Source organism: Triturus cristatus, chromosome 3_1 (genome assembly GCF_964204655.1).
Source record: "Triturus cristatus chromosome 3_1, aTriCri1.1, whole genome shotgun sequence".
In the NCBI taxonomy this organism is placed as follows: domain Eukaryota; kingdom Metazoa; phylum Chordata; class Amphibia; order Caudata; family Salamandridae; genus Triturus; species Triturus cristatus.
In genome coordinates, this window is record NC_140583.1 from 871,292,103 (window position 1) to 871,317,461 (window position 25,359).

General features: G+C 46.5%; 1 protein-coding gene across 7 annotated transcripts in view; it reads right to left on the bottom strand.

Moving 5' to 3' along the window:
* Nucleotides 1-25,359, bottom strand: part of UBR3 (ubiquitin protein ligase E3 component n-recognin 3) — a 2,077,978-nt gene that overhangs the window by 657,452 nt on the left and 1,395,167 nt on the right. For all 7 annotated transcript variants that reach the window (XM_085645338.1, XM_085645337.1, XM_085645336.1 and 4 more), the window contains one exon: nt 4,812-4,945. In XM_085645338.1, coding sequence (XP_085501464.1) covers nt 4,812-4,945 — 134 coding nt within the window. The remainder of the gene's footprint in view (nt 1-4,811; nt 4,946-25,359) is intronic.

Genomic DNA, 25,359 nt, shown 5'->3' on the forward strand with positions numbered 1-25,359 from the left:
TGCCCCAAAATGTCTTTTAATTCACCCTTCATTACCCACCTCTTGTTCCTTTCTAGCCCGCCTTCTGAGTCCTAGCTTCCTCAACCCGCCTGTTCCTTCCCCAGCCCCATATGTTTCCTCTCTCTCCATGCTCTCTTCATGCTTTAAATTAATTCCCTTCCCACCAGTGGCGCTCTCCCCCATACTCCTTTCCTCTCATTCACAGCATCTCTCCCTCTTCAGCCCGCCCTCCTTCCCATCAGTAGCATCCTGTCCCCTCCTTACCACATATCCGTCCCTTCACCTCTCTTTCGCCTTAGCCCGCTAACTGCCCTCAGTAGAATCCTTTCTTCCTCCTCATGACAACTTCTTCACTCCTACTCTTCCTCTCTTTCCCTCTTCATCCCGCCCCTTCCCTCCAGTTACTCCTCTCTCCCTCTCTGTCACATCGTCCTTCCCAGACCAGTATGCCCCTCTCCCTCCTGATTTCTCACGCCCCTTCACTCCCTGTCTCAGTGCACTACGATAAAAAACAAGCATTGGCATAGCCAATAGGTCTCGCTTTTGGGACCTTATAAGTATTTAGTTATGCAGCACAATATCCTTGGTGCAACAACATTAACTGTTGCATGGGTAAATACTTATAAGGTCCCAAAGGCAAGACCTATTGGCTATGCCAATGCTAGTTTTATAATTGGCCCTCACATCTATTAGCCTCATTTTTTCTTCCTCATTTACTGTAGATAGCAAAGTTTCCTAGGTGGGTCTGGAGCTCTTATCAAACCATCAAATTTTACCAATCGGTAGATGGTGTAGGCCTCTATCCTTGGTAAAGAGTTGCATTAATTGTTCAAACCCATGTGATTCCATTATAGATTCATTATCAATGTAATTTTGAGCAGAAAGTGATAGGACCAGGACAGGTTCTTCACAGATTATTTGTGTGACTGCCTGAGAGGAACTTATGTCAGACCATTTTACATTTCTCCTATTATTTGTAACTATGATGGAGTCGGTGTCGAAGGATGGACCTTTTACTCCCACAGGATGCACAATCAAATACTTTTTTTAGAGTGAACATCAGGGGTTTGTGATCACTATCAAACTGTGGGAGGGCAGCCATTTTGTTCCAGCTACGGAGATCCAACATTATATAATCAATGTGGCTTTTTTGAGGTTCCCCTCATGAGTGAACTGTGCCTGGCCATCTGAATTGGACTGGTCATTGCAGGCACAGTGGCCATAAAACAGCTATAGAAAAACGAACTTGAATGTCCCTCTAAAGCTGCTAAACATAGCAGGAGATACTAATACAGATACATTCTGAAACTGATCTTCCTCTATTACGACATCAAGTACTACCCCATATAGTTCACACAAGGTATTCAGATCTCCAGCAATATCTATGTAACAGGTTTTATTTAGGGATTCTAGGATAGAAACCAGTTTCAACAGAATCTTAGATTCCTTGCCAGGGGAAGTGGATCTATTATAAATGTTTAGTAGGGCGATAGATTTTTCATTATCTAAGCAAATAATCAAGCAGACAATGGCGTCTGAGCAAGTATTAATAGGTCTCACTTTTCAATGGAGTGATACTTTAATCCATATTGTTAAGCCATCTGAAGGCATGCCCATTTTTTAAGCCAGGGTTTCTAAATTATACATTCTAAATCCTATCTTGTGTGCTGGAGTAGTTGCCCAGGTTTCTTGGAATAGTTACAAATCATTACTCAATAAATGTGCCCCAACCATGATCTGCTAGTTTGGGCCTTATCCCGGATATATTCCATATGCAATACGCAAATATCAGTCTGATATCAAGAGTTGGAATAGATTCATTGACTAGCGCAGTACATGGTAAAAGTTAGGTCAATCTATCTAAAGGTCTCTGGTCAGTTGGTTCAGAAGTAAACATTCCCAAACATTTATGGATTTAAACACTAATGCTCCCGAAGGTTTGGGGGGGGGGGGGGGGGGGGGTGATCGACTTCACCAGGAGCCTAGGTTAAGTTTCGATGTCTGTTAGGCAGTTGCTGTTATAGATGGTGGGGATAAACACAATCAATGAACAGATTGTAATAAGGAGCTTTCTAGGTTGTTTGGGGCTCTGTTGTGATATGTGCAGTTGTCATGTGGGCCCCTTGGCCAACTAAGGATCTTTGTAATATAAGGTGGCCTCAATTTGAACTTGGTAGCTGGATCCCCCACTGCAGATAATCTAAGCTCTAGAGCAATCAGACCCTGTACAAAGCTAGTATCTGTTAATGTTATCGCAATGTGGTCCCACCATTTTCTCAGTGTAGAAATGCAATTTACTTGAGTTATGTCCGACCTATTGATGGAGCAGCAACCACAAACACCTTGAGTCCAGTTTATAACCTTATTTTTTAAGGAGTCCTGATTTTTATATACATTGCAGTGCAGTTTCAGGATGTGAGACAATTAAAATTATGTTCTGTTTTTTTAAATTATGGAGTAAGTAAAAGTGTTAGCGTGTAAATTATCATTGCTGGTGTCATGTAAACAATTGCCTATGGTCTAACCATTTCCAGGGCCGGTATAATTTGAACTTTGAGTGCTCATCTTTGCTGGGGCCATGCCAGGGAAGTCGAATAATTGCCACTTGAGTGCTGCTGGTACCTGTACGAGATATTAATTCTATGGTCTTCCTGGACTGGCTTGTGGCACTTCCTCACCCATCTCTGGCATCATCAGCTGTATTCTTTCTAAATAGTTTAGGACTACAGGTAGTATCATCACCCACTACATATTTACCTAGCAGACTCATTTGTGATACTATTGGCTGAAATAGCATGAGGCTAACAAGATCATTTACTACCCATTTTAGATGAATCACCTCCCGCCTAAGACTCTTAATTACTTTGCATTTGTAAACAGGCAACTGAAAAGGGCATTCACAATTGGGGATGGTTTGTTAAACTAGGACCTTTGTTAGATCTAGGTATAAAACAACAAAATTGTTTGATGTTGTTGCGCAATCTTAGAACGACTGGAGTAAACAACCAGCGTTCTAGTCGGGCACTACTACTATGGGAAATAGGGCGAATTTGCGATAAAGTAGTGGTCAAATCAGAGGTAACATTCCCCGATTGGTCATCTTTCACAGTAGAACAACTTTTTTGTACCATGTCTTTTTCATATAAAAAATATTAGCTAAAATTTATTTCATACCCTTTGGCGAAGCCGTATCTTTCTGCATTGATTCGACTTCTTGAATAAATGAATCAATGCCATTGATCGTGCAGTTATCAGCCACGTGCTTGTTCAACTTTTTTTGGCTATGAAGGCCTTCTGGACTACCTGTGGCTTTCCGTTTGCACATTGGCAACGACAATTAAACACCATCTTCCAATTTACAGTGGACAAAAGGAAATTAATCTAATCCATATAAAATCTACATGAATAAGAACACGTGTGGCTAAAGCACAATTAAAACAAAAATATATACATATTTTGATAAACAAAAGGATAAAACTAGTTACTTACTGAAAAAGTGATAATATAACTGCTCAGTACAATACATTTCCTATTCCAAAATGGGGACACAAGCCATCAACCAGAAACTAATGAACTTTGGGAGGGGATGTATGGGAAAATCTGCAGCCAGCCTATATGGGGCAAGAAAGTTTAAGACAGTACCTTTGTTATACAGTGGGTTGCGCCGACAGTTTACATTCAATTATATCGTTGAGGAAAATCAATGCCAAAGGGGGTAGCCCTGCCATGAATTTGACGGGTCTGCCCTTGGCCCGGGCTTCGCACAGTGAGAAAGTCAGAAGTGCTTTATAGTGCTGCAAGGCAGTTGATGGTTCCACCTACTCCACCCCCAAAACAGGCACCAAAGAGGATCCTAGGGTGAGGAGTCCCCTGCTGGTCCTAGAGCATGTGCGTCCCCAAAGGGTCACCTATTATGACAGAATTACAGGAAAGTGCTGGCAAAAGGTGAGGGTCGGACACCCAAATGTGGCACATTTGAAAGCAAGGGTGTCATTTGAATGAGACATGGTACCGTACAGACATCATTATCAGCCAGAATTGTATTAAAATACTCCAGTACAGAACACAGTGACACCACACGCTAACAGCAAATTAGAGAATATGTGCGGTCACTTCCTATGATGTCATGAATAGGTTGAAGAACATGTAATGTCTCTTCTGCTACCCTAGCATTTGGGGGAAGTGATGTACATGGGCTTGTCCCAGAATCAGCATCATTTTCACCCTTTATTGGCTTTTATGCGCATTTGTGCATATTTTTCTGAGAAGGCAGAGTGGTGGCTGATCATGCCACATGTACATCTGCTACTGAAGGAATCCCAGGGTTTAAATCACAAAATCTTTGGTGGAGAGATGAGCCAAGTCAAAGGTAAGAATTTCAAGAAGGAAAGTGTGGTAAAAAAACTCGAGAAAAACTGTTAAATAATGGAGGGTGCCCCAGATCCCACCTCAGAAGAGAATGAAAAAGATGGAGACAGGTTTTAAGGGTCCTTGTTGCCATATACCACAAGGTCAGGAGGATCCCTAATAGAAACAACACTGGGCCACTTAGTGCCACTGGGAAGCTATTGCTGAGAAACCTTTTTTCTGAATACATTCTGGCCCCTGGAAAGATGTTCAAAAATGAGTCTGCGGGAAAAAGTATTCCCCCTGAAAAGGCATTACAATTTCTTTTTTTTTAAGCAGTCCAACATATATTGATTTAAAATCAATGGAAAGAAGATGACCATTATGACACCATTATACTCAAATGAGCACATCCACTCAAAATATCACATTCATAGGAGGCACTCGTCACCAATGGTACTCACATCCTTAAAATGACGCTGCAACACTGAAAGCTTCACATCGTGGGCTGCTGCACATGTGCCACCATGATAGATATGCTCATCCTCAGTGGTTGGCAGTTTCTTTGGTTCACTGCTTTTCCGACGGTGCCCCAAAACTACACAAAGATGCAGAAAATATGATAACGTTGTAAAAAAGTAAATTCATGATTTCGACTAGAAACACATTCATCAACATTTATGCAATTTGAAAATATATTTCTTGACCTCTGTTAGAAGCATAATCTTGTATAATATTTTAAGTGGTTACATTTTTTGATTTTACAAAATTTGTACAAATATTTAATGTTTTTTTTCCACAACAAAATTTTACTGTCAACAGCTGCAACAGCCCTGGTGTAAACCAGGGTTTTCGGTAATACAATATCCATAGTAGCAGTATTGATGTCAACATTTGCAATATCAAAATAAAACAGATTAGGATCTGAGAGTATCTGAACAAGTACCCAAGCAAAAATAAAAAATGTGTCATGCATCTGATACCAAGTCTAAAACACGTAGTTCCCAGTCCCCCAATCGACGGACTGTATAGTTATATCTCATTTTGTCTCTCATCATCCTGTTGTCGCACCAATTCACTGGTCATTGGCCATTTGCCAAATGGGGATCCTTCGTCAGTCTACCCCACCACCCTATTCGGCGCAGCGTTTGCCTCCTACTCACAAATATGGCCCTACTTGCTGATGGCAACATTTTGAGCGTCGGACCCAAAAATAGGATTGTATGTAATGACATAGTGTCCATTAACCAACAGTCAACCGCATAAGCTGGATCTGGTCTGTCCCCATACCCCCAGTAGTTAAGGATAAGAAGGTGTAAAGCAGCATGGTATGCCTGGAAGTCTGGAGTCGCCATATCGCTGCAGTATGTAGACTGAAAACAGGTTCTTGAGGCCACCCGTGCTGAGTTCCCACCCCAGAAAAAGGAGCCAAGGATTGCATTCATTTGTCAAAACCAGGTGGGTGGTATTGGATAAGGGTGGTTTTGAAGTTGATAGAGGAAGCGAGGCATGGAAACCATCTTGAATATAGCAGATCTGCCAAACAGGGAAAGTGGTAAGTGTGACCAAGAGCGCACCTGTTCTTTGACCTGTAACCACTGTGGGGCTAGATTTTTATTCCAGGAAGTGGGCTGGGAGGCAACAAATACACCCCAAGATATTTAAACCTGTCAGCGACCACTGTCACCTCTCATGCCCATCCGCCCAGTTGGGATCCATCTCGCAGTGGCCATAAGAAGGACTTATGAGCATTCATGTAAAGACCAGAGTTTTCGCCCAAGACATGCATAATCTTATGTAGCCTCTGGACCGATCTATTACGGTGTGTAAGAAAGAACAGTACATCATCCGCATATAGCGCTATGTGGTACGAGACCTCTTGTGACCACCCAAAGCCATGGACCTGGGCGTCCATCCTTACCCAAGCAGCGAGCGGTTCCGTAGCCAGTGCTTAAAGGTAGGGGAAGAGGCGGCATCCCTGACTGGTACCTCGCAAAATGGAGAAGGTCTGCGAAGTCGAATCTGCCGTGCAAACGTAGGCGGTAATGTCGGTTTAGAGAAGGTGAATATAGGTGAGGAGGCGGGGACCGATGTTCAGTCGACTCAAAAGTGCAAAGAGGAATGTTCAGCTAAGCGACTCAAAGGCCTTGTCAATGTCTGCAAGGAGGAGCGCCGCTGGTCCATCTAGACGATCTACTGTCGCGATGGTGTTATGGGCTCGGCGAACATTGTGTCGTGTAGTGCAACCTGGCAAAAGCCAGCTTGGTTGGGGTGAATAATGTCCGTGATATGTGGTACTATGCAGTTGGCGATGACCTTGGCCAGGAGTTTAGCCTTTACATTAAGAAGAGTTATTGGGCGATATGGAGTTCAGGGTGTCGACCCGGTTTTAGGAAGACTACTATTTCCGCGTGTCACCAATCCGGTGGGGGGAACCCTTTATCTACAGCAGCGTTAAGTCCAGCCCAAGTGGGGAGCTGTCAGTTGAGATTGGTACTTTTTGTGAAATTCGCAAGGGATGCCATTCAGGCCTGGTGCTTTGCCAGAGGACATATCAGATAAGGCACTCTGGTGCGCCTCAATTGTCAGTGGGGCGTCCAGTTCTTTTCTCACCGAGTCAGTTAGGGTCCACGGAGGCAAATCATCAAAGAACTGGTGGATAGTAGCCGCCGGAAGGGTCTCCCTGGGAGCGTATAAGTCTGTGAAATAATCGGAGAAGCTCGCCGCAATTTGTACTGGATCAGTGAGTATGTCCCGGGTGGGACCGCCAATACCTGGGATGGCTAAGGGACAGAGTGTCTCCCCACTGATATATCCTACTGCGGGTAGCTAACCATGTCATTTTAGCCTCATCTAACAGTTCGCTGGCATATAATTGTTGTGCATTAAGTAACTGTTGGTGAGTCATGTTCCAGTCTTCCACCCTACTCCTGCGCTCCAAGTCTCTGAGTTGGGTCTCTGTCTGTATCAGCTTCTCACAGCGATGTTTACGCTGTGCTGTGCAGAATGCAATATCCCCTGAGAGTTGGTTTCTTAGCCTCCCACAGGGTTTCGGGCGATTCTGCCATCCCTGTATTGTAAGAGAAGTAATCTGAGATGGCTGTACGCATGCGTAGTCTGTATTGCTCATCTTGCAGGTGCCATGGCAAGAGCCGCAATCAGAATGTCGGGGGTCTAATCGCAGCCCTAGCAACACAGGGGAGTGGTCGGAGAGGACCCTAGGCAGAATTTCTGCTGTCTCAATTCTGGGGAGGTGGGTTGCAGGTATGAAAATGTTGTCAAGGCGAGAAAATGACTCATGGACACCGGAGAAATATGTGTATTCTTGATCTGTTGGGTGGAGTCTCCTCCAGGTGTATACCCATCCCATCCCCTGAATCAGTGACTGTAACCTTGACCTCTGTATTCCTGCCGGCTGCCCTGTGCTGCGCCATCTATAGCTTTGTGGGCACAGTACATCATTCCAGACTCCCCCAACTGCCATCAGGCCAAGGAGATTTCCGCCTGCAGGGTCATCAAGCACTCTACAATGTTCCAGGCTAGAGGCGGGGGCATATACACTGCCTAGAATGAGTTGCTCACCAAATAGTGTGCCTGATAGTATTATATACCTACCCTGGAGATCCGCCCATGTCTTGTCATGTATGTAAGGAACCCTGCTGTGAATTAAGATCACTACACCCCTGGTAAACCCGGAGTAAAAAGTCTGGACGTAACCAAACCGTGCAAGGCACGGTGTCTTATTACCCAACAGGTGGGTTTCTTGTAAAAGCAGGACAGCTGCTTTGTAGCGTTTAGCCTGGCGCAATATGGCTCCTCGTTTGATCTTATCTAGATGGCCACGGACATTCCAGCTGATAATATGGACCCCCCCTCCCCGGGGCATTGGTCAACACTGGTGACATGTTTGGCGGTGGGGTATATGAATGTGAGATGACATGGATGGTGTGGTCCGACGGGGAACTGCGTGTGTAGTGAAGAATTATGGCACTGAAAACAAACAATAACTTTCCATCAACCCCTCCCCTCTCCCTGCCTCCCTCCCCAATACCTCAAACAATGAAGCATCTGTCGCGGGGGGGAGAGTTTCACACCCAACAGGGGGCAGAATCTACTCCCTGCCAATGTATCCCCAGTGAACATCACTTGTATATCAAAGCGTCCTAAGAGTCAAGGAAATGTGAGTACAAAAGTAGCCAGTATATTATTTCCGTCAAGCATGTTATAAAACAGTGTATAGCTCTCCAGGAGTGAGTTAGGATGTTGTCAGCTCCATCTGACCTCCCGTCGACCGCATGTGGGACTTGCTGCGAATCTTTGATTGTCTTTTGGAGCGCAACCTACATCGTTGCTTTTCGGTGAACTTGGGGAGATTATGACTGGGGCCCCCAAACAAAGAGTCAGAGTCTATCCTTGGTGGAGTATGGGTTTGAGTTTCACAACTTCATCTTCCTTCAGCATGGCTTGTTGTAGGATAACGTCTCTTGCCTTTATAATTTAGAGATTTAGCAATAATTGGCCTAGGATGGACCCGAGTGCTGGTTTCTGTAGAAGAGCCAGATGTGCACGTTCGATTATGATGCAGGGAGACATTGAGTTGGGAGGAAGCCAGTCTGTCAGCCATTTGGTAAGGAAGTCCTCCATGCTGCCACCCTCGCAGCCCTCGGGCAATCCGACGAATCGTAGATTATTCCTGCGGGCCCGTCCCTTCGCATCCTCCACTCGTGTTGCCAGGCCCTTCGTAAGAGTCTCTAAAGTGGATACTTTCTTTTGAAGAGTATTTACTGTGTCTTCCACCGTCAAGATTCGGGTCTCCTATTTAGTAATATGTTGCACCACATTACGGAGGTCCTGTCTGAGCAGCATGACACCTGAGCCAATAGCTCCAATCTTGGCCGCCAGCCTATCCCTAGATTGCGTGATAGCTGCTAACAAAGCAGCATTATCTGGCATGGGCAAAGTCGGGTCTCCAGGGTCGGATGCTTGGGCCACAGCGCCGGTGTATTTGTCCATTATGCTTTGCTTTGTGTTGGCACTGGGCTGTTTGTCCTTAGTCATCTTATACAGATTTGTAGGGGGGCCACCCCAAGGCACGTGCCCAGCTGTATACTGATGTGTCGAGGCTGCGATGGTATCGATTAATCTAGCTGGACCAGATCGATGGGGCGGCGGGAGATGGCATTTGGGGGCACTACACTCACAAGACACAAAGAGGCATAGCTTGGCTGCCTCCACAGGCAGGCACCCCTGCCCCCCCAGGGGGTATAGTCATTCATCCCTGCTCCACGAAGGGTAGATCCGGGATGTGGAGGATTACGAGTCCCAATCTGTCGGTCCGGGGACACCGGACCTCCGGCTTTACTGTGGGTGGGCAATGCGCGGACAGGACGCCTAGGGCGTGTCTTCGTTCGGGCCTCAATCTCGGAGGCGAGCAATCCCTGCTGCCGTCCGGTGTTGATCCACCACCCTGTCCCACCGAGAGGAGACTGTGTTGTGCAGAAGAGACCACGTTTGTAAAAGCTGCACAGGGCTGTGCGGCACGCACCACAACCCAGCCGCCTCGGCCCGAGCAGTCAGTGCAAGTCTCTAATTATTTTCGATCTCTGTTCCCAAAGCAGTAGAATTGAGCCAATGTATTTCAGAGGGGGTCAAGTATCCCCAAGTCTGGGGCTGCAGAGCTGCCTTGCTCCGCTGAAAGCACCCGGTCCCAACGAGAGGGGAGCGAGGGGGAAAAAGTGGGGGCAGAAAAGACTCTCACCAGCATCCTCGTTTCCACGATCCAGTCACGTCCATCAGCCCACGGATCCCACCGACCAGCAACGTAGCATCAGGTGAGACCCCAGCAGGAGAGTTATGGTCAGGGCCCCGCCTCGGCCCAGAGATGACTGCACCGCGGCCCGATAAGGCCACCACGGCCCAGGTGCAGGGCAAAGATCAGGGCAGTGGCAGCCCACGTCCCCGATCTAGTCGCCTTTAGTCCACACCAGGCCACGGATCCCGCCCATCAGGAACCGTGTAGCAGACAAGCCCCCAGCTGAAGAGTCAGGGTCGGGGCACCACTTCAGCCGCTCACAGCGACGCAGGCCCCAGGGTGACTGCACCGCGGCCTGATATGGCCGCCAAGGCCCGGGTGCAAAGCGCTGATCAGGGCAGTAGCAGTCGGCATCCCCGGTCCAGCCACCTTCACATCGTCACATGAGGGGCACCCCTCTCTGCCTGAGATGCACAGCACCGCCGCAACCTCTATTGGACACGAGGCGGCCCTTCCCGGCAGTGCACCGCCACTCCTGAGTGTCCTTCTCTCCGAGGCCAGTGATCTCTAGACCTCAGCGTCGCCGCAGGCTGCTTTAAACACCACAGCAGGCGACTTGGAGGGGGTCTCGGGTGGCAGCAGAGCAAGGTAAGGAGCAATGCGTGGTCAGAGAGGTGAATTGATGAGCCGATGCAGCAGGATTATTGTTGGATAGCTACAGTAGCCTCGCTAAGGCGCGTGCGCTATGTTGTACTGCCAGGCCATGCCCCCAAATGTTTACATTTGAAACTTGCCATTTCCATAAAAATACTGTACAGGATTCCGATTTTCAAGCAAGTTTCCTATGCTTCAGTTGAATGAACTACTGGTTTACCATAGAACATTTTATCATATATCATGCTAGAAGGTATTACAGTGACTAACATATTTTGCTCCAAAGGTATTGCTAGTGACCACTAAGGTCTAGAGCAGTCCACTATCCTTAGTGTACTTGCTCCTTCCACAGCACAGTGCAGTCAGGTAGCTGATGCTGCGGTCCCCTCCTGCTGCTGCTGGGGCCACTAACCCAGAGGTCAGAAGTTTGAGGCCCTCCTCCACCCATAGGCTCCTGTCTGCGCCTCATCCCTGATGGTCCAGTGGTACAGCGCCACTGCTCTGATGCTTGACTGCCCTCCTGTCCCTCTTCTCGCTGTTTCTGTCCTTTCTCTGTTATAATTTTCCTTTTCTGCCTCTTCCTTGTTTATTCTCTTGTTTCCTCTGGCTTTTTGGTTTTTCCTCCTGTGTATCCCGTTTTTGCTCCCCTCTCCCTCATTGCTGCTGCGATCCCCCGCAGCCCTATCCCCTCCAGTGTCTTTTTCCCGCTCCTGCGTTTCCCGCCTCCTAGCTGCCCAGCCCCCCGCATCACTACTTAATGGTGGCCGCTGCCAAGCCACGTAGTGGGCATGCCACTGATGCGCCAAATGCAAGCCCGTCTGCATCTGGACCACGCCAAGCACCAGGGACCCTGCCTCTTGGACCCCCACCGATACGACGCAAGTACCCTCCTAGCCTTCAACCCATGAAGATGCACCATCTAGCATCACCAAATGCGACCCTTGGAACTGTCCTCTGCCGGAACTGCAACTGCACCTTCAGCCACGCCATCGAGTCAACTCCCCCCCGCTGCCCAGCTAACCCACAGCGCACCCATCCACCTCAACGGCATCCTCCAACAAGTGCTGCCCCTCCACAAACACGCCACTGAAATCTGGGAATCTCCTCGACACCACCTCAACTTTCTTCACGGAAACCTGGACCAACCCCTGCTCCGGACCAGACATCGCCGCCATCATCCACGGTGGCTACAAGGTCACCTGCACGGACTGCTCCAACCGCTCAGGAGGAGGCATCGCCATCGTCCAAAAAAGCACGATCTGAATAACCACGCACTCCAAAGACGACCATGAAACACCTCCACTTCCAGATCTGGACCATCCTTAACATCACCCCTCCGCAGCACCCTCGTCTACAGGCCCCTGACCCCCCTTTACCAACTCCATCGTAAACCTCATTGTACCCCAGTCTCTCGCACCCACCAACTACACCCTACTTGGAGACTTCAACTTCCACCTGGACTATCCGAGCCACCAGAACACTGCCTCTCTTCTGGAGAATCTCGCCAAAGTCGGACTCAAGCAGCTAGTCATAGCACCAACCCACACAGCGGGACACATGCTCTACCCAGTCTTCTCTGCCAGCAGGAATATCAGCTAAAGCCACACCACCGAACTGTCCTGTACCGACCATCACTGCGTAGACCTCGCCCTTGACACGTTTATTGTACACCACCGCCATCATCGCCTCCCGCTACAGCTGGATCAAGGCCAACGAAGAACTCGTCAACTCCCTCAGCATAACCACTGTGCCAATACCCATGGACGCTAACTGCGCAGCCTGCGACCTCCATCAATGGATCTCCTACTGAGCACACACCCTGGCACCCCTCAGGAGAAGACCAGGCAAACATCACCAAGGCGGCCAGCTGGTTCACCCCCACCCTCCAAGAGTCCAGACACACCTGCAGACGTTTTGGGAAGATATGGATGAGCAACAAAACCCCAGAAACTCACGCAACCTTCAAATTTGTTGTTAAGGCACACCACCTCCTCCTGAAAATCACCAAGAAAATGACAGAATCAATGGCAACACAAACAACAGCAAAGAACTCTTTGCCATTGGCAAGGAGTTTGCCAGGCTCAACAGCGAGACCACAGAAGTTCCCCCCTCCCAAGACCTCTGCAACAAACTTGGCACCTTCTTCCACCACACGATTAGGAAGGTCTAAACAGCTTCGACACCCTAGATCCAGCTGCCATACTTGTCACCATTGCACACAAACAAGCTGCCCCTCAAAAGACCGTGTCCTGCTGGACCCCTCTCACTGCGGAGTACACGCGCAAGACCGTAGAAGGATCTACTCAGGAACCCCGACAGACCCATGCTAGCACCACATCTTCCACAGAGCAGCCGACATCGCCCCATCAGTTCCACTGCACCATCAACTGCTGCATCGAAACTGCCACCTTCCCCAATGACTGGAAACACGCTGAGATCAACCCCCTGCTGAAGAAGCCATCCTCAGACCCAACAGACGTCAAGAACTTCAGACTAATCTCCCTCCTTCCCAGCCAAGGTCATGAAGAAGACCATCAACGCCCAGCTCCCTGAGTTAATCGAAGCGAACCACGTCCTGGAGACCTCCCAATCCGGCTTGCGAAGCAACCACAGCACAGAGACTACACTCCTCGCCGCCACAAACGACATCTGCTCCCGCCTCGACCAGGGCAAACTGCAGCCGTCATCCTACTAGACCTCTGGGCCGCCTTTAACACCATCTCCCACCACACCCTATTCCCCAGACTCCATGACGCCAGAATCCGAGACATGGCCCTGGCCTGGATCTACTCCTTCCTCACCGGCCAAGCCCAGCGAGCCAGACTACCACCGTTCCTCTCAGAACACATGGAGATCAGCTGTGGAGTGCCCCAGGGATCCTCCCTGAGCCACACCCTCTTCAACGTGTACATGGCCCCCCTTGCAGCCATCGTCAGAGGCCACAGACTCAACATCGCCTCCTACGCCAATGATACCCAGCTGATCCTCTTCCTCACCAATGAATCCTCAACTGCCAGAACCAACTTCCACAGTGGAATGGAGGCCGTCGCTACACGGATGAAAGACCGCTGCCTCAAGTTCAACTCGGACAAAACCTAAGTCCTCATCCTGGGACCAACCCCGTCACCCTGGGACGAATCCTGGTGGCCAGCTCCTCTGGGTGTTCCACCCACCCCAACAGACCACGCAAGCAACCTTGGCATTATACTGGATATTCGCTCACGATGCAGTCTCCTCAACCTACGTTCACATGCTCCGCCTGCTCCGAAAGACTGTCAGCTGGATTCCCACAAAATCCAGAAGGACGGTCACTCACGCACTCATCACCAGCAGACTCAACTACGGCAATCCACTCTACTCTGGCATCATCCAGAAACCGACCATGAAACTACGGAACCACCAAAACACCATTGCCAGACTGGTCCTCGACATTCCCCGCCTCAGCCACAGCACGCAACACCTCTAACAACTCCATCTCGCACCCAGTCAACAAGAGAGTCACCTTCAAGCTCCTCACTCACACCTACAAAGCCCTACACAACGAAGGAACAGAGTACCTGAACCACCGCCTCACATTCCGCGTTCCCACTAGACAACTCCGATTCTCTCAACTCACCCTCATCTCCATCCCCAGGATCCACAAGACAAGAACCGGAGGATAATCGTTCTCCTACCTCGCCACCAAGACCTGGAACACCCTGCCACTGCGCCTCAGGCAATCAGCGTCACTGCCCCAATTCAAGAAGGACCTCAAGGCCTGGCTCTTTGAATGATCCTCCGGCAAGTAAGCAAAACAGCCCCACTCCCCTAGGGCCTTGACACACTCACGGGTGAGTAGCTGCGCTATACAAGGCCCTGATTGATTGAGTGATTTAATATGTCACTAAACTAACACCCTGAACTAAAACTGAATTGATCCAATCTTATCAATATAATGTAATTTATTATTTATTAAGCCATATTAATTCTATGTCAGGACCGGTGGCAAGGATTATGCTCTGCTTTCATTATTTCCAGCACTTCAGAGTATATAAACAAACTACCTTCCCCATAACGTCCAGGGAAAGGGAGACAGCCATTTTCATCCAATGAACAGTCTCTCCTGTTCTCATAATGAGCAACTCCCTTTTATAACTTCCTCTTTCTTTCCTGCTCCGGCCATAAGAGGAGTGGCTTTTCTTCCTACGCTTCTTTAATTGTGTTGTATACATCTCGTTTGGGTGTATTAAAAATTGTGCCTTGCCCATCGATAACGAGAGCCTTTTTCCTCACAGCACTTTTCTGTGGGAACGTGATTCAGTGCCCCATTCATGGCTCGACATTTGACCTCGAACCATGTGCCCCATTCATGGCTAGACATTTGACCTCGAACCATGTGAGTGCGGTGGGCCTCAGAGCGACCTAGAGGATGAACCTTCCACTGGTGGCGCGCTAGGTGCTTTTCGCTGCTCCGCAGGCAGCGTGTTCTTAGCAGCGGTGATCAAAGGTGAGATGCTTGCCACATGGAGCTCATGCCTGCCCAGTCCCGGGACGCTTGGAAGCCAAGACGCCCTGAGAGGTCTGTAATTATTCATTACTTAGCGGCTGCACGCCTGTAATACTGACGGGTCTGTATTGAACAATTCCCACGGTTAATACATTTTCCTTGTACGTGCACAGTGCTCTTGACTGCCGCTAGGGGCCCGGCCCAGGTGCATTCCAAAGTTTAACCCATTCCTATCAAACAGGGTGTTTGGCCCAAGCGAAAACCCAAATTGCACCTGCTATGTCCAAATACAATGGTACTTTCCAGAACCACAACTGTAGCCCCTTTGAGGTAAACTTGTATGCAGAGACCCTGACCTTACCATAGAAGCAAAGGAGGGTGGACGTTCCATAACTGTGTGGCCTGCACCAAAACAGCAAGACAGACAATTCGTGCCTTCCTGAATTAGGGAACAATAAGCAGAGTGGCACAGGCCAAGAGGAGCATACGGGTCCAACCCGTGTGCTCATGAGGAGAGATGAGAGGATGAGAAAGGACAGCAAGGGAGTGAGGGAATTTGATTGAAGAGGTCAAGGATGAGGAGAAATGTGAAGTGCCGAAGGGAAGTGCGGACACGCAAGAAGGGAGTGTGAGGGAAAGTTGAGGGCACAGAGGAGGACTGCTGTCACACTGTGAGAGAAGATAGCTGAGAGATGATCTGTGACCTAAAAAGTAATTTGATGCGACATTGGTGAGGGACAGCAGCGATAGGGGAAGAGAGGGAGTACTGGGGTGGGTGCTGAGCAGTGATTAATTTGTAATTAAACATGTGCCAGGGACCTCACCAGTAGACCACTGCCACTTTAACCACCCACCCATTGCCTTGCATGTGCGGCCAATGACAATACCTATGCAACTACCAACCATAACACTGTACAAGTGTGACTATTTCAAGCCCCCAAAGCTAAAAGAATGGCATGGTTGTCACAAGTTTATCGTTTTTAATCTATATTGAATTAATAAACAGCTGTTCTGCTCATCTCTAAATTACACAGACAGAGCCATCAAGTGGCATGTGGCAGACGGTCATATTGCCAGTGTGCACAATTAGGTGCCAGTGCGGAGCAACGGAAACCACCTGCTCAAATTAAGCACTGGTGCTGAGGTAACAGGGGAGAGGGACATTGGTTCAAGAAGGTGTGAAAAAACAAAGGATAGCTGTGAAAGATGAATGGGGGACTGGAGAGGTGTAAGATACAAATGGACAACAATTTGAACGGAGAGACTTGAGATGAATGAGAAGTGCAGATGGGCACGGGAGGTGACAGGGCCAGAGAGGCCATGAGATAAATGCGAGAAACTGTTAGAGATGAGGGCAGTGAAAAGGCAGAATGGCAAGAGGTGATTAATGGTGAAGGAGGAGTTGAATGGGGAGAGTTTAGAAGTTGTAAGAAGGGGTGAAAGAAAATGGCCTGCAAAGTGAGAGAGGGATCCAGGATTGGGAGAGGAGAGGAGAGAGGGATGGAAGGGAGGGGTGAGAGGAAAGTGGCATGGGTAAATTGCTCAACTCTGCACAAGACCGCCTTGGTTTTAAGGGACCCCTGCTGCTCCCGGCCAGGGCCAGGTGAGGTTCTAATGTGGCAGCACGTATTCCTGCGGAGTGGAAGGCCCATCACAAAGGTTGACTAGACATCTTTCTGATGTTAATTGCTGTATTTTGGTTATAAACTGGTACTGATGGGGTGAAATCTTTCCCCAGTGTTACTGTGTGCAAAAAAATTCAAAATAATGAAGCAATTCTATCCCAAAATAACGCTGCATCACATAACATTATTTAAATTTTCTTCCCACACAATTTAGTCAAGCCTGTCGTGTAATTTGGTCCTCACCTGCCTCGTAATTCCAGAAGCCCTGCATACAGGTTTAGAAATGTTTATCAGGAGGGGGTCCTTACGACTGAAAATGTTGACAGGGGGGTCTCGGCACCCAAGAGTTTGAAGACCTCTGCCATAGAGGAAGAATATATGGAAGAGGAGTCCCTATCGGTACTACCATTGGAAGATGAATTTTGTGATGCAGTGGATGCATCCATTCATCCGGCAGTGGCATCAGCGATTGCACCTTTAGGAAGGCACCTTATTAGAATTGCTTACTCCTTTTCAGGCCCAGTGCCTCCTAGTATGGAGTTCTTCACCACAAAACTCACCACATTAGGTGGAGAATCATTCACACACGCACAAAGCCGATGAAGGAGTCGATTTGGGTGCTTTCGAGCGCCTTAAAAGGGTGTTTCCCGGTAGACCTACTGGTCTTGAAGGTGATCAGGGGGCGCTTTTGGACCCCACACCTGATTTACCTTTTTACCCTGTTTTTCCTGATGGTGAGATGACGACTCTCAAGTAGACTAACAATGAGGCAGGTCCCTCCAGACCGTGGTGCCCTTCCCCAGCCACCGATCCATTACCTCCCCAAGAACCCTCTAAGAATTAGTCGGATATGTTGGACCCGGATGATCATGTTCATCCTAGGTCAGCAGAATGGTCCCGGTTGCTGAAGGTAGCTAAGTACATGGCGGATCGCTTCCATAAGTCCCTTGAGAGGGAGGCAAGGGTCCATCTACGGGCAGAATGTCAGTGCGCTTCATTGGCAGGGAAAGTAACTCTAACTAAAGACATAGACAGACAAATAGCTACCTTTTTGGCAAACTCTATTCATGATCCTAAAAAGGGCCTTGACGGATCCTGGAGGGCCAGCCGGGACAAACTTTTCAACATCTTCAGCCTGCTGGACATCGCGCAGGAGGCATCTGATAAACTAACATCACCTGAAGTCGTCTCCGGATGGGTACAACGTGCTGCAGTGTTTCTTGGGAATGTGAATTGCATGTTATCTACTAAATGGAGAAGATCCCTCCTTAGGTGGACTCCAAATTGGGGGGTTTGGCTTCCTCTCAGGTGGGGCCCACTGCCCAAGGGGGCCTCTTTGGTGAACTATTTAGAAAGAGTTGGAGAAATTCATCTCAACCTTTACGTTCCTCGATAAGGCACAGATGTCCATCTAAAAGATTTTTCACCCAAAAGGTTTTGCAGGGTATGGTCGAGGAAGGGGGCGATCGACCAGCTGCTTCTACATGCAAGGCCTTCCCAGAGGCCAAGGTAACCGCAAGAACAATTGTAGTGTAGTTCCTATATCCCTGATAGGCTCTGCGCATTGGAATAATATACACTATAGTTTTGACATAGGACTGAGGTAAGTATGTCTCTATCGAGTACATTAAACTTAATTACTTGTGTGTGCCAGCTAACTCAGAGGTCACTAGAAACTTCTCGAATATACAAAAAGGGATTAGTTTCTGACAACCGCATAAACATGACAACTTTGTTTCACTCAAAGTCGGAACTATCTCAGAACTGTGGAAACAATAGATAACAGTTTCATTCAGTCACTCAGTCAATCGTGCATGCTTCGTTTATACAGAGTTGTACAGAAGTAGAGAGACGGGTGTTTCAATAAAAAGGGTTTGTTGAACAGTCTTATTTCTCATGCAAGGGATATGAACTGTTGCAAACGTAAGACAGGATACGTACAGGGTTAGCAGTAAGATAAAATAATACTGCAATAGCATGGTTTGTAGCTATGACATATATTCATAAAATACATACATAAATAACACAGGCTAAAATGTGAATACTCGTCTGATGCTTCTAAATAGTTCTACCCCAGTGTACCGAACCTAAGTGTAGTACGAGGTAAGAAGTAGGTGCTGTTTTCTAAAGTATAGCTAGCTATAGTTTTAGTTTTGCCAAGAGTTGCCAAAAGTTTCTCTAAGTTCTAGTCTGCTCCATACCTTAGAATGTGTGAAGTTGGAATCTCTTTCCGGGACTCGATATCTAACACCCCGCAAGGGGAGTCGGAAACACTGGAGCTGGATTCTCTGTGAGGAGGATGACAGCGTCTGGTCAGTGCATCAGGAGGGAACTTGATCTCCTTCCGAACTTGTCGTGGCGAACCGCAAGTAGGCAGTCCAACTGGACCGTACCGGAACCGTGGTTTGCCAGGGCAAGTGCAGGTATATTTATACCTTGAAGGTGTTTAGGAATGCCTGTATTGACGTAAAAGTCGGGCATCGGAACGTCATGAATGAACCCCTAAGGAATACATGTTCATGCATAATAAATTAGTTCTTGGAGAAATCAATATCCAAGCAAGGGACATTCCGAAAGGCTTAAGAGTCTGGTTTTCCAAGAACTCGTTGTGACGTGGATTGATGGATGTAGGAGACCATGCCTGTATTTGGTTAGCATGGACAATGCCTAAATAAGGGCTGGATTTTCTATGCCTAAATAAGGGCAATATGACTTGTACTTGTATAAGGGCATAAATCGGGAAACCTATATACGGAATCTAAATCCACACACAACACCAACTCCAGTTTCGTATGAACGACATTACTAAATCCCAAACATACTAAACATATCTAAAAGAGAGTATCGCATGATTAGCTAAAACATGCTAAAACATATCTAAAAACATATGTCCTAAAAATGCATTACAAAACCATTGCTATGCATAAGGTGCTGTACATATTAAAAGCAATATTTCATTCTAAGCATATGTGTGCATTGGAAATGCTAAAAAGAATGAACCAGAAATATATACACATGATGAAATGGCTCGTTAATACAGAAGAAAAGGGGCCGAAACCATTTCATATCAGGTTAACACAAATTAATTGTTGATGTGACAAGGTGGCATTATGTCCCTGGAAGTTTTTTAAAGAATTTTGTTCTCTATGAATAGTTCTACTATAAGCAGATTACTGTGCCCAAAAAATGAAAAAAATACAAATTTGGAAAAAAAAATTAATCATAGGAAAAAAGTTCCAAAGTTAGTCCCTTGTCTGAAAAGAATGAAGGCCAAATTCTGTCTCATTGGAACACTGTATGCCTGAATCAAAAGTCAGTGTGTGGGCCTGGAGAAAACATGAAATCTTCTAATCCTGTAGACAAAAAGTCGTCTACCGTTGTAGGTGAAAGTTGGAATACCTCGTTTAGAAGATTAACTGCACATAGATGTGAACTATCGCCTTCAGCATTGGTTGCATCAGCAATGTTCGAATCGGATGTTACCTGAGTGCCGGATGTTTCTTCTTGTACCTCAGCAGTAGCAATTTGCATCTGTGAGATCTCAATGAATGCCGTCATAAGGATTGGTAGCCGCTGGGGACAACACAGAGCATGGGCCGTTACCGGGTCCAGCAGAGTATCGATATCCGTAGGCATGACTGATGGCAGCGTTAGATAGATGTCTAGCATGCATTCTTCACCGCAGAGCAGGCAGCGTAGAACAGGTAAGATGCAATCTTGCCAAATTGGTCTGAATGACAGAAACCATGTGGTATTTAATTCTCGTAGCGCTCACGACACTTCATCTCCAATAGAGCTCTCTCCATGGTGAAATGGGTGTCGCTAGTGATTTGGCTTGCCGTATCGTAGCAGTAGGAACAAAAAAAGGATCCCTGCAACGAGAGCTAAAAGTTTCTGCAGTCCGCCAAACACAGAGTGCACGTAGTTTAGAAATATGCCGAGGACTGCTTGAAAAGGTGCTAACAGTCCCGAACATACGTTCTTAAATACATGTATAATAACGCTCATATCAGACATGTTTAAGATATGACCTAACATTTCTGAGAAATGTACAGGGCAGTTTGTATACAAAAGGGTATGTATCTCGGCAGAAGTCCTAGGGACTTGGAGATCATAGGTTTCTCTGGCCGAGGTAAGTGGCCCTGTTTTCTGTAAAAGAATGGCTTTCATTCTGCTTAGAGTATCAATTCATATAGAAGAGATGTTCAGTAAAGGCCAAGGTGACTCTCTGACTGTGTCTATTTGTGGAAACAAGGCTTGCATACAGCAAGTGACCCTAGATGTAACCATAACTAGATATGGAATACCTGGCAACATGCCACAGCAGCTGTGATCATGCAACATAATGTAACTCCCATTAGAAAGTTGGCCAAAAATTGGATTAATCACTGCAGCCGGTGAACGTTGCAGGTGACAGGATAAGTGTAGTGGAACCATCACAGGCCCGGTGTAAGTTAATACCCTGACAAAGGAGAGAACCGCTTGGTGCGTATTCACAGTTTTCACCGCTAAGAAACACTTCACGTTCCCCACTCCAACATCTGTGTGTGGAAGGTAAAACCCAGGATGTCTTGATGTATCCTTTACCCAACCTTTCATATTTGCCTACTGGTATGTTTTAGGCAATAATGAAAATGGGAAGTTGTAACAGGCAAAGTAATTTTATCATGTATGAGCCATTCAGTAGCTGTTTTTTCTGCCACTATGAATGGATATTTTTCCAGTTTTTCAATGCTCAGCACAGTGTAGTCTGCTCCCCTTTGTGCCAGTTTGATCTGTTTATCAGTGAGACTGAATTCTGAAAATAGTGACGTAGTGTTGATTAAAAACCAAGGCACATAGCCTGCACGCAAGTTTTGTAGCGTCCAGCCCAATAGCATGATAGAACGTAGCTGAGTATGACCATGTTGCAACATGACCAAGTCTTGTTCCATGATGTCTATGACAGAAGACACAATGCTGTCCAAAAAATATATTCTGGACGACAGTCGTTAACCCATTGTCTACTACAGAGAGTGTTTTCTCTAAATTAATACGATCAATTTCTGGTATTCGTTCTGCAGTCTCTGCTTGGGTAACCTTCCATGCTTCATTATAAGCAGCGTAGATACCGGCATATATGAAACGTTTTTACGCGGTTTTCTTGGTCCTAGCAAGAATTCCCTAAGGTCTGCGCCTTCTTGAAGTAAAGTTAAGCGGTGTTTAACATCCTTCAGTGTAGCTTTCTGTAGCCAATCAAGGCAAAGTTTCCCTACACTGTATGTTGTTACTACCCCTGGATGCTGTCTTTGAACATAGTGTGGGTCTGGCCTATTGATAGTGAAACCCTGTGTTTTGTTCAGGAATCAATCTTGACAGTTATTCGTGTCTGTGGGCCAGAGCAACCTCTTTTTACCTTCTGGATCTGAGCTGTTGTGATGCAAAATATTATGTACGTCGACCTCCCCCCGTGTAGTGCTTTTACTTGCAGGTATAGGTATGGTCCGTGTGTTCATGTCTTTGATCTTGGCTAACCCAAGGCAAGACGTATGTTGGATAGTGTCATTCAAAAACATAATTTGCTCAGGGATGATACAGGCTCTAAACAAAGCTTCTACCCCCCTGCACTTGCCAATCTTTTGTACCCCAGAAAAGATTTTGTCTCAGTGTTGTCTTTCCAAAAGTCAAAACCCTGTCTAGACAGTTGGGCGATAAAGGCTGCAGAATAAATCGGTTTCAAATTGGTTAACATATTTTTCGTTACTGTCTTACTCACATTTTTAAAGTAAAACGTTTCTGGATTAGACAAATTGAAGCCTGAAAAATATGGAAATTTCATTGCAAAAGCTTTTGAACTACCCTTTGGAGGTGTAGGACAATGTTCCCATTGGTTATACATAAATACATTTCTAGGTGTTGCAGATTTATGCAAGAAATGATGACCATAGTGGTTATAACAATACATTAGTTCATAATCTGATGAACCCTCTAAATATTCATGATTTGTGAATACTGCAGACATTTCTAGATCAGACATCATGTTATTAACAGTCTTGAAGTCCCAATCATCAGAAAAAGTACTAGAGGTAATAAAGTCACTCAATGAAATTTCAAATAAATGTGGAATCTTCAAAAGCTCCGACGGGCCAAAAATGTCATATTCAGTTCTGTCCCAAACTATACCATATGGTATAGGAACTGCTGTGATGTTCACTGCTGACAAGTCTTTTGCTTCACGATGGGGTGATTTGTGTGGCTGGAGAAGTAAGTTCACTCTTTTACTTGCTGTGTCCATTTGAATATATCTTCCATTAATCAGCATACCCAGAGTTATTACCAGAGCTTACCATAGTAGAAAGAAGAATATTCCCAAAACAATACATAGTTCAATCCATGGTGAAACCAGATAAGTCTTTTTCAGGAGATGAAAAAAAGTCTGTTGCTTGTTCTTTGAAAGTTCTTTGTGCGTCGTTTCAGGTTCACTGGGATCATCAGACAACGTATCAAAGTTCATGAAATAGCCAGAGGCAGTTCTGTCAATGGTTGGAATTGCATCAGGATTTGTTGAATTCGCTGGAACCAGTTGATCATTTGTTACTTCGTTGTAGACAGGTGTATCAGGACGAACTGTTATTTGGGTTTCAAGAGGGACGAGTTCCATAGTTTTGTTGCTTAGTCCTTCATTTCTCACTGTAGAATCTTCAAAGGTGATGAGTCTTTCAGTTTGAACCTCTTATATTGTAGCTAGAGGAGTGCGTCTGCTACATTGGCGGAGTCCACTTGGCCTACTGCTTAGTATCGGCCACATAGTGTGGTTTGATCAGGTCGATGGACACAAATCTTTTCTCCTTTTTACCAGCAAGGGGCAGCAAAAGTACTGTTCTCGATCCGTGGATTGCTAGGACAGGTACTGGTTGTCTGTAAGAAGGCCCAAATTCCTTCTTGTCCGCGATCTTTTCTCTGACTAGATCACCAAGCTTTGGGATCCAGACAGGCCTTGCTGGGATGGCCGGTTTTTCCCCAGTGATGGTTGGCTTCAGGCGCACGTTGCTTTGTTTCGTTCTTAGTTCATTTAAGTCCTGTAAAACAGCCAAACGATCTTTGATATCAAATTTCTTATTTTCCATCACTGTGCCTTGCATATCAAGGTCCGGTACAAACATTCTAGCTCCAAATAGAACTTCATATGGAGTGACACCCCCTAGAGAACTTCTTGGCAAGTTGTTAAGTGCGCACTGGACCTCATAAAGGTGTTTGACCCACCCATCACCCGAACCTAATACCCTAGCTGTTATAGACTGCTTTATGTACCGGTTTTTTCTTTCCACAACAGAATTTCCCTCAGGATGGAATGGAGAAGAATACCGCAATGCTACGCCCAAACTGGCCATGGCTTCTTTGTAAGCTCGAGAGCTAAACGCAGGATCCTGGTCAGAATGTAGTGTGCCAATTGCGTATGTGCCGATAAAGACTCGCAAATGTTTTATAACAGTTCGAGCGTCAGCCGAGCACTTAGGCCACATCCATAGGAACCTTGACTTAGTGTTTTGGGGATCGCATTTGTCCAAGTGGACGCCTGCATGTAGATAGTCTAATGCTGTCTAACAATGGTGTCTGTACTGGGCTGGCTACTTCATAGTCTGGTGTCTGGTGGCGTTCTGCACTGCTATCTCTATTGCAGTCTATGCAGTTATTGATAAACCTGTGAATCAATGTATTCATTCCTGGCCAGCAGTACATCTCTTTTAGTTCTAGAATTGTTTTAGAGATCCCCTGATGTGTCAGACCCTCTCCCAGATGTGCTTCGTAAATCAAAACTGCTCTTTGTTCCATGTTTGGTATTACCCTATCCCCTACTCCAGGGATTCGAGCAAACAGAACATTGTTCGCATCAATTATATATGAGTGGAAATTTTTTAAGTAACGCTGCACCGCTGCCTTTGCTTGAAGCATTGACATCCAGCATTATTTCACTGTCTATTTTCATTTTTGAACGAGTGATTGCAGCTACGGAAGCCGTTTGCACAGCCCCTTTCGCGGCTTCATCAGCCAATGAATTCCCTTCAACGTGAACGCCATCACGTTGATGACTCAGCGTATCACGTGAGTTTTTTGTAGTCCGTTTCGCAACTGAACTACTTGTTCTCAAAGCATTTTATGCTTGATTGTGCCACCTTTTGCATCTTTGAAACCATTTTGAAGTCAATTCTGTAAATATTCATTGTAAGATTTAACACAGTAAAAAGAATCGCACACTATGAGTGTGGGGAATTCGCGATCCGTGTTTTCAAGTGCCATCTTGAATGCTTGTAGTTCAGCTCGCTGAGCTGTACAATCTCATAGATATTGCGTTTTTGTGACCATTGGGCTGAATTTGCCATCGCGCATAGGACCTTTAACGATCGTGCATGCTGTATTGTAAGCTTGTTTACTCCACGTTGCGGGTTGTGCAGATCCGTCAGCATAAATTATAAATTCGTACTGATCAAGAGGGAGAATTTCAGTAGGCAGAGGAC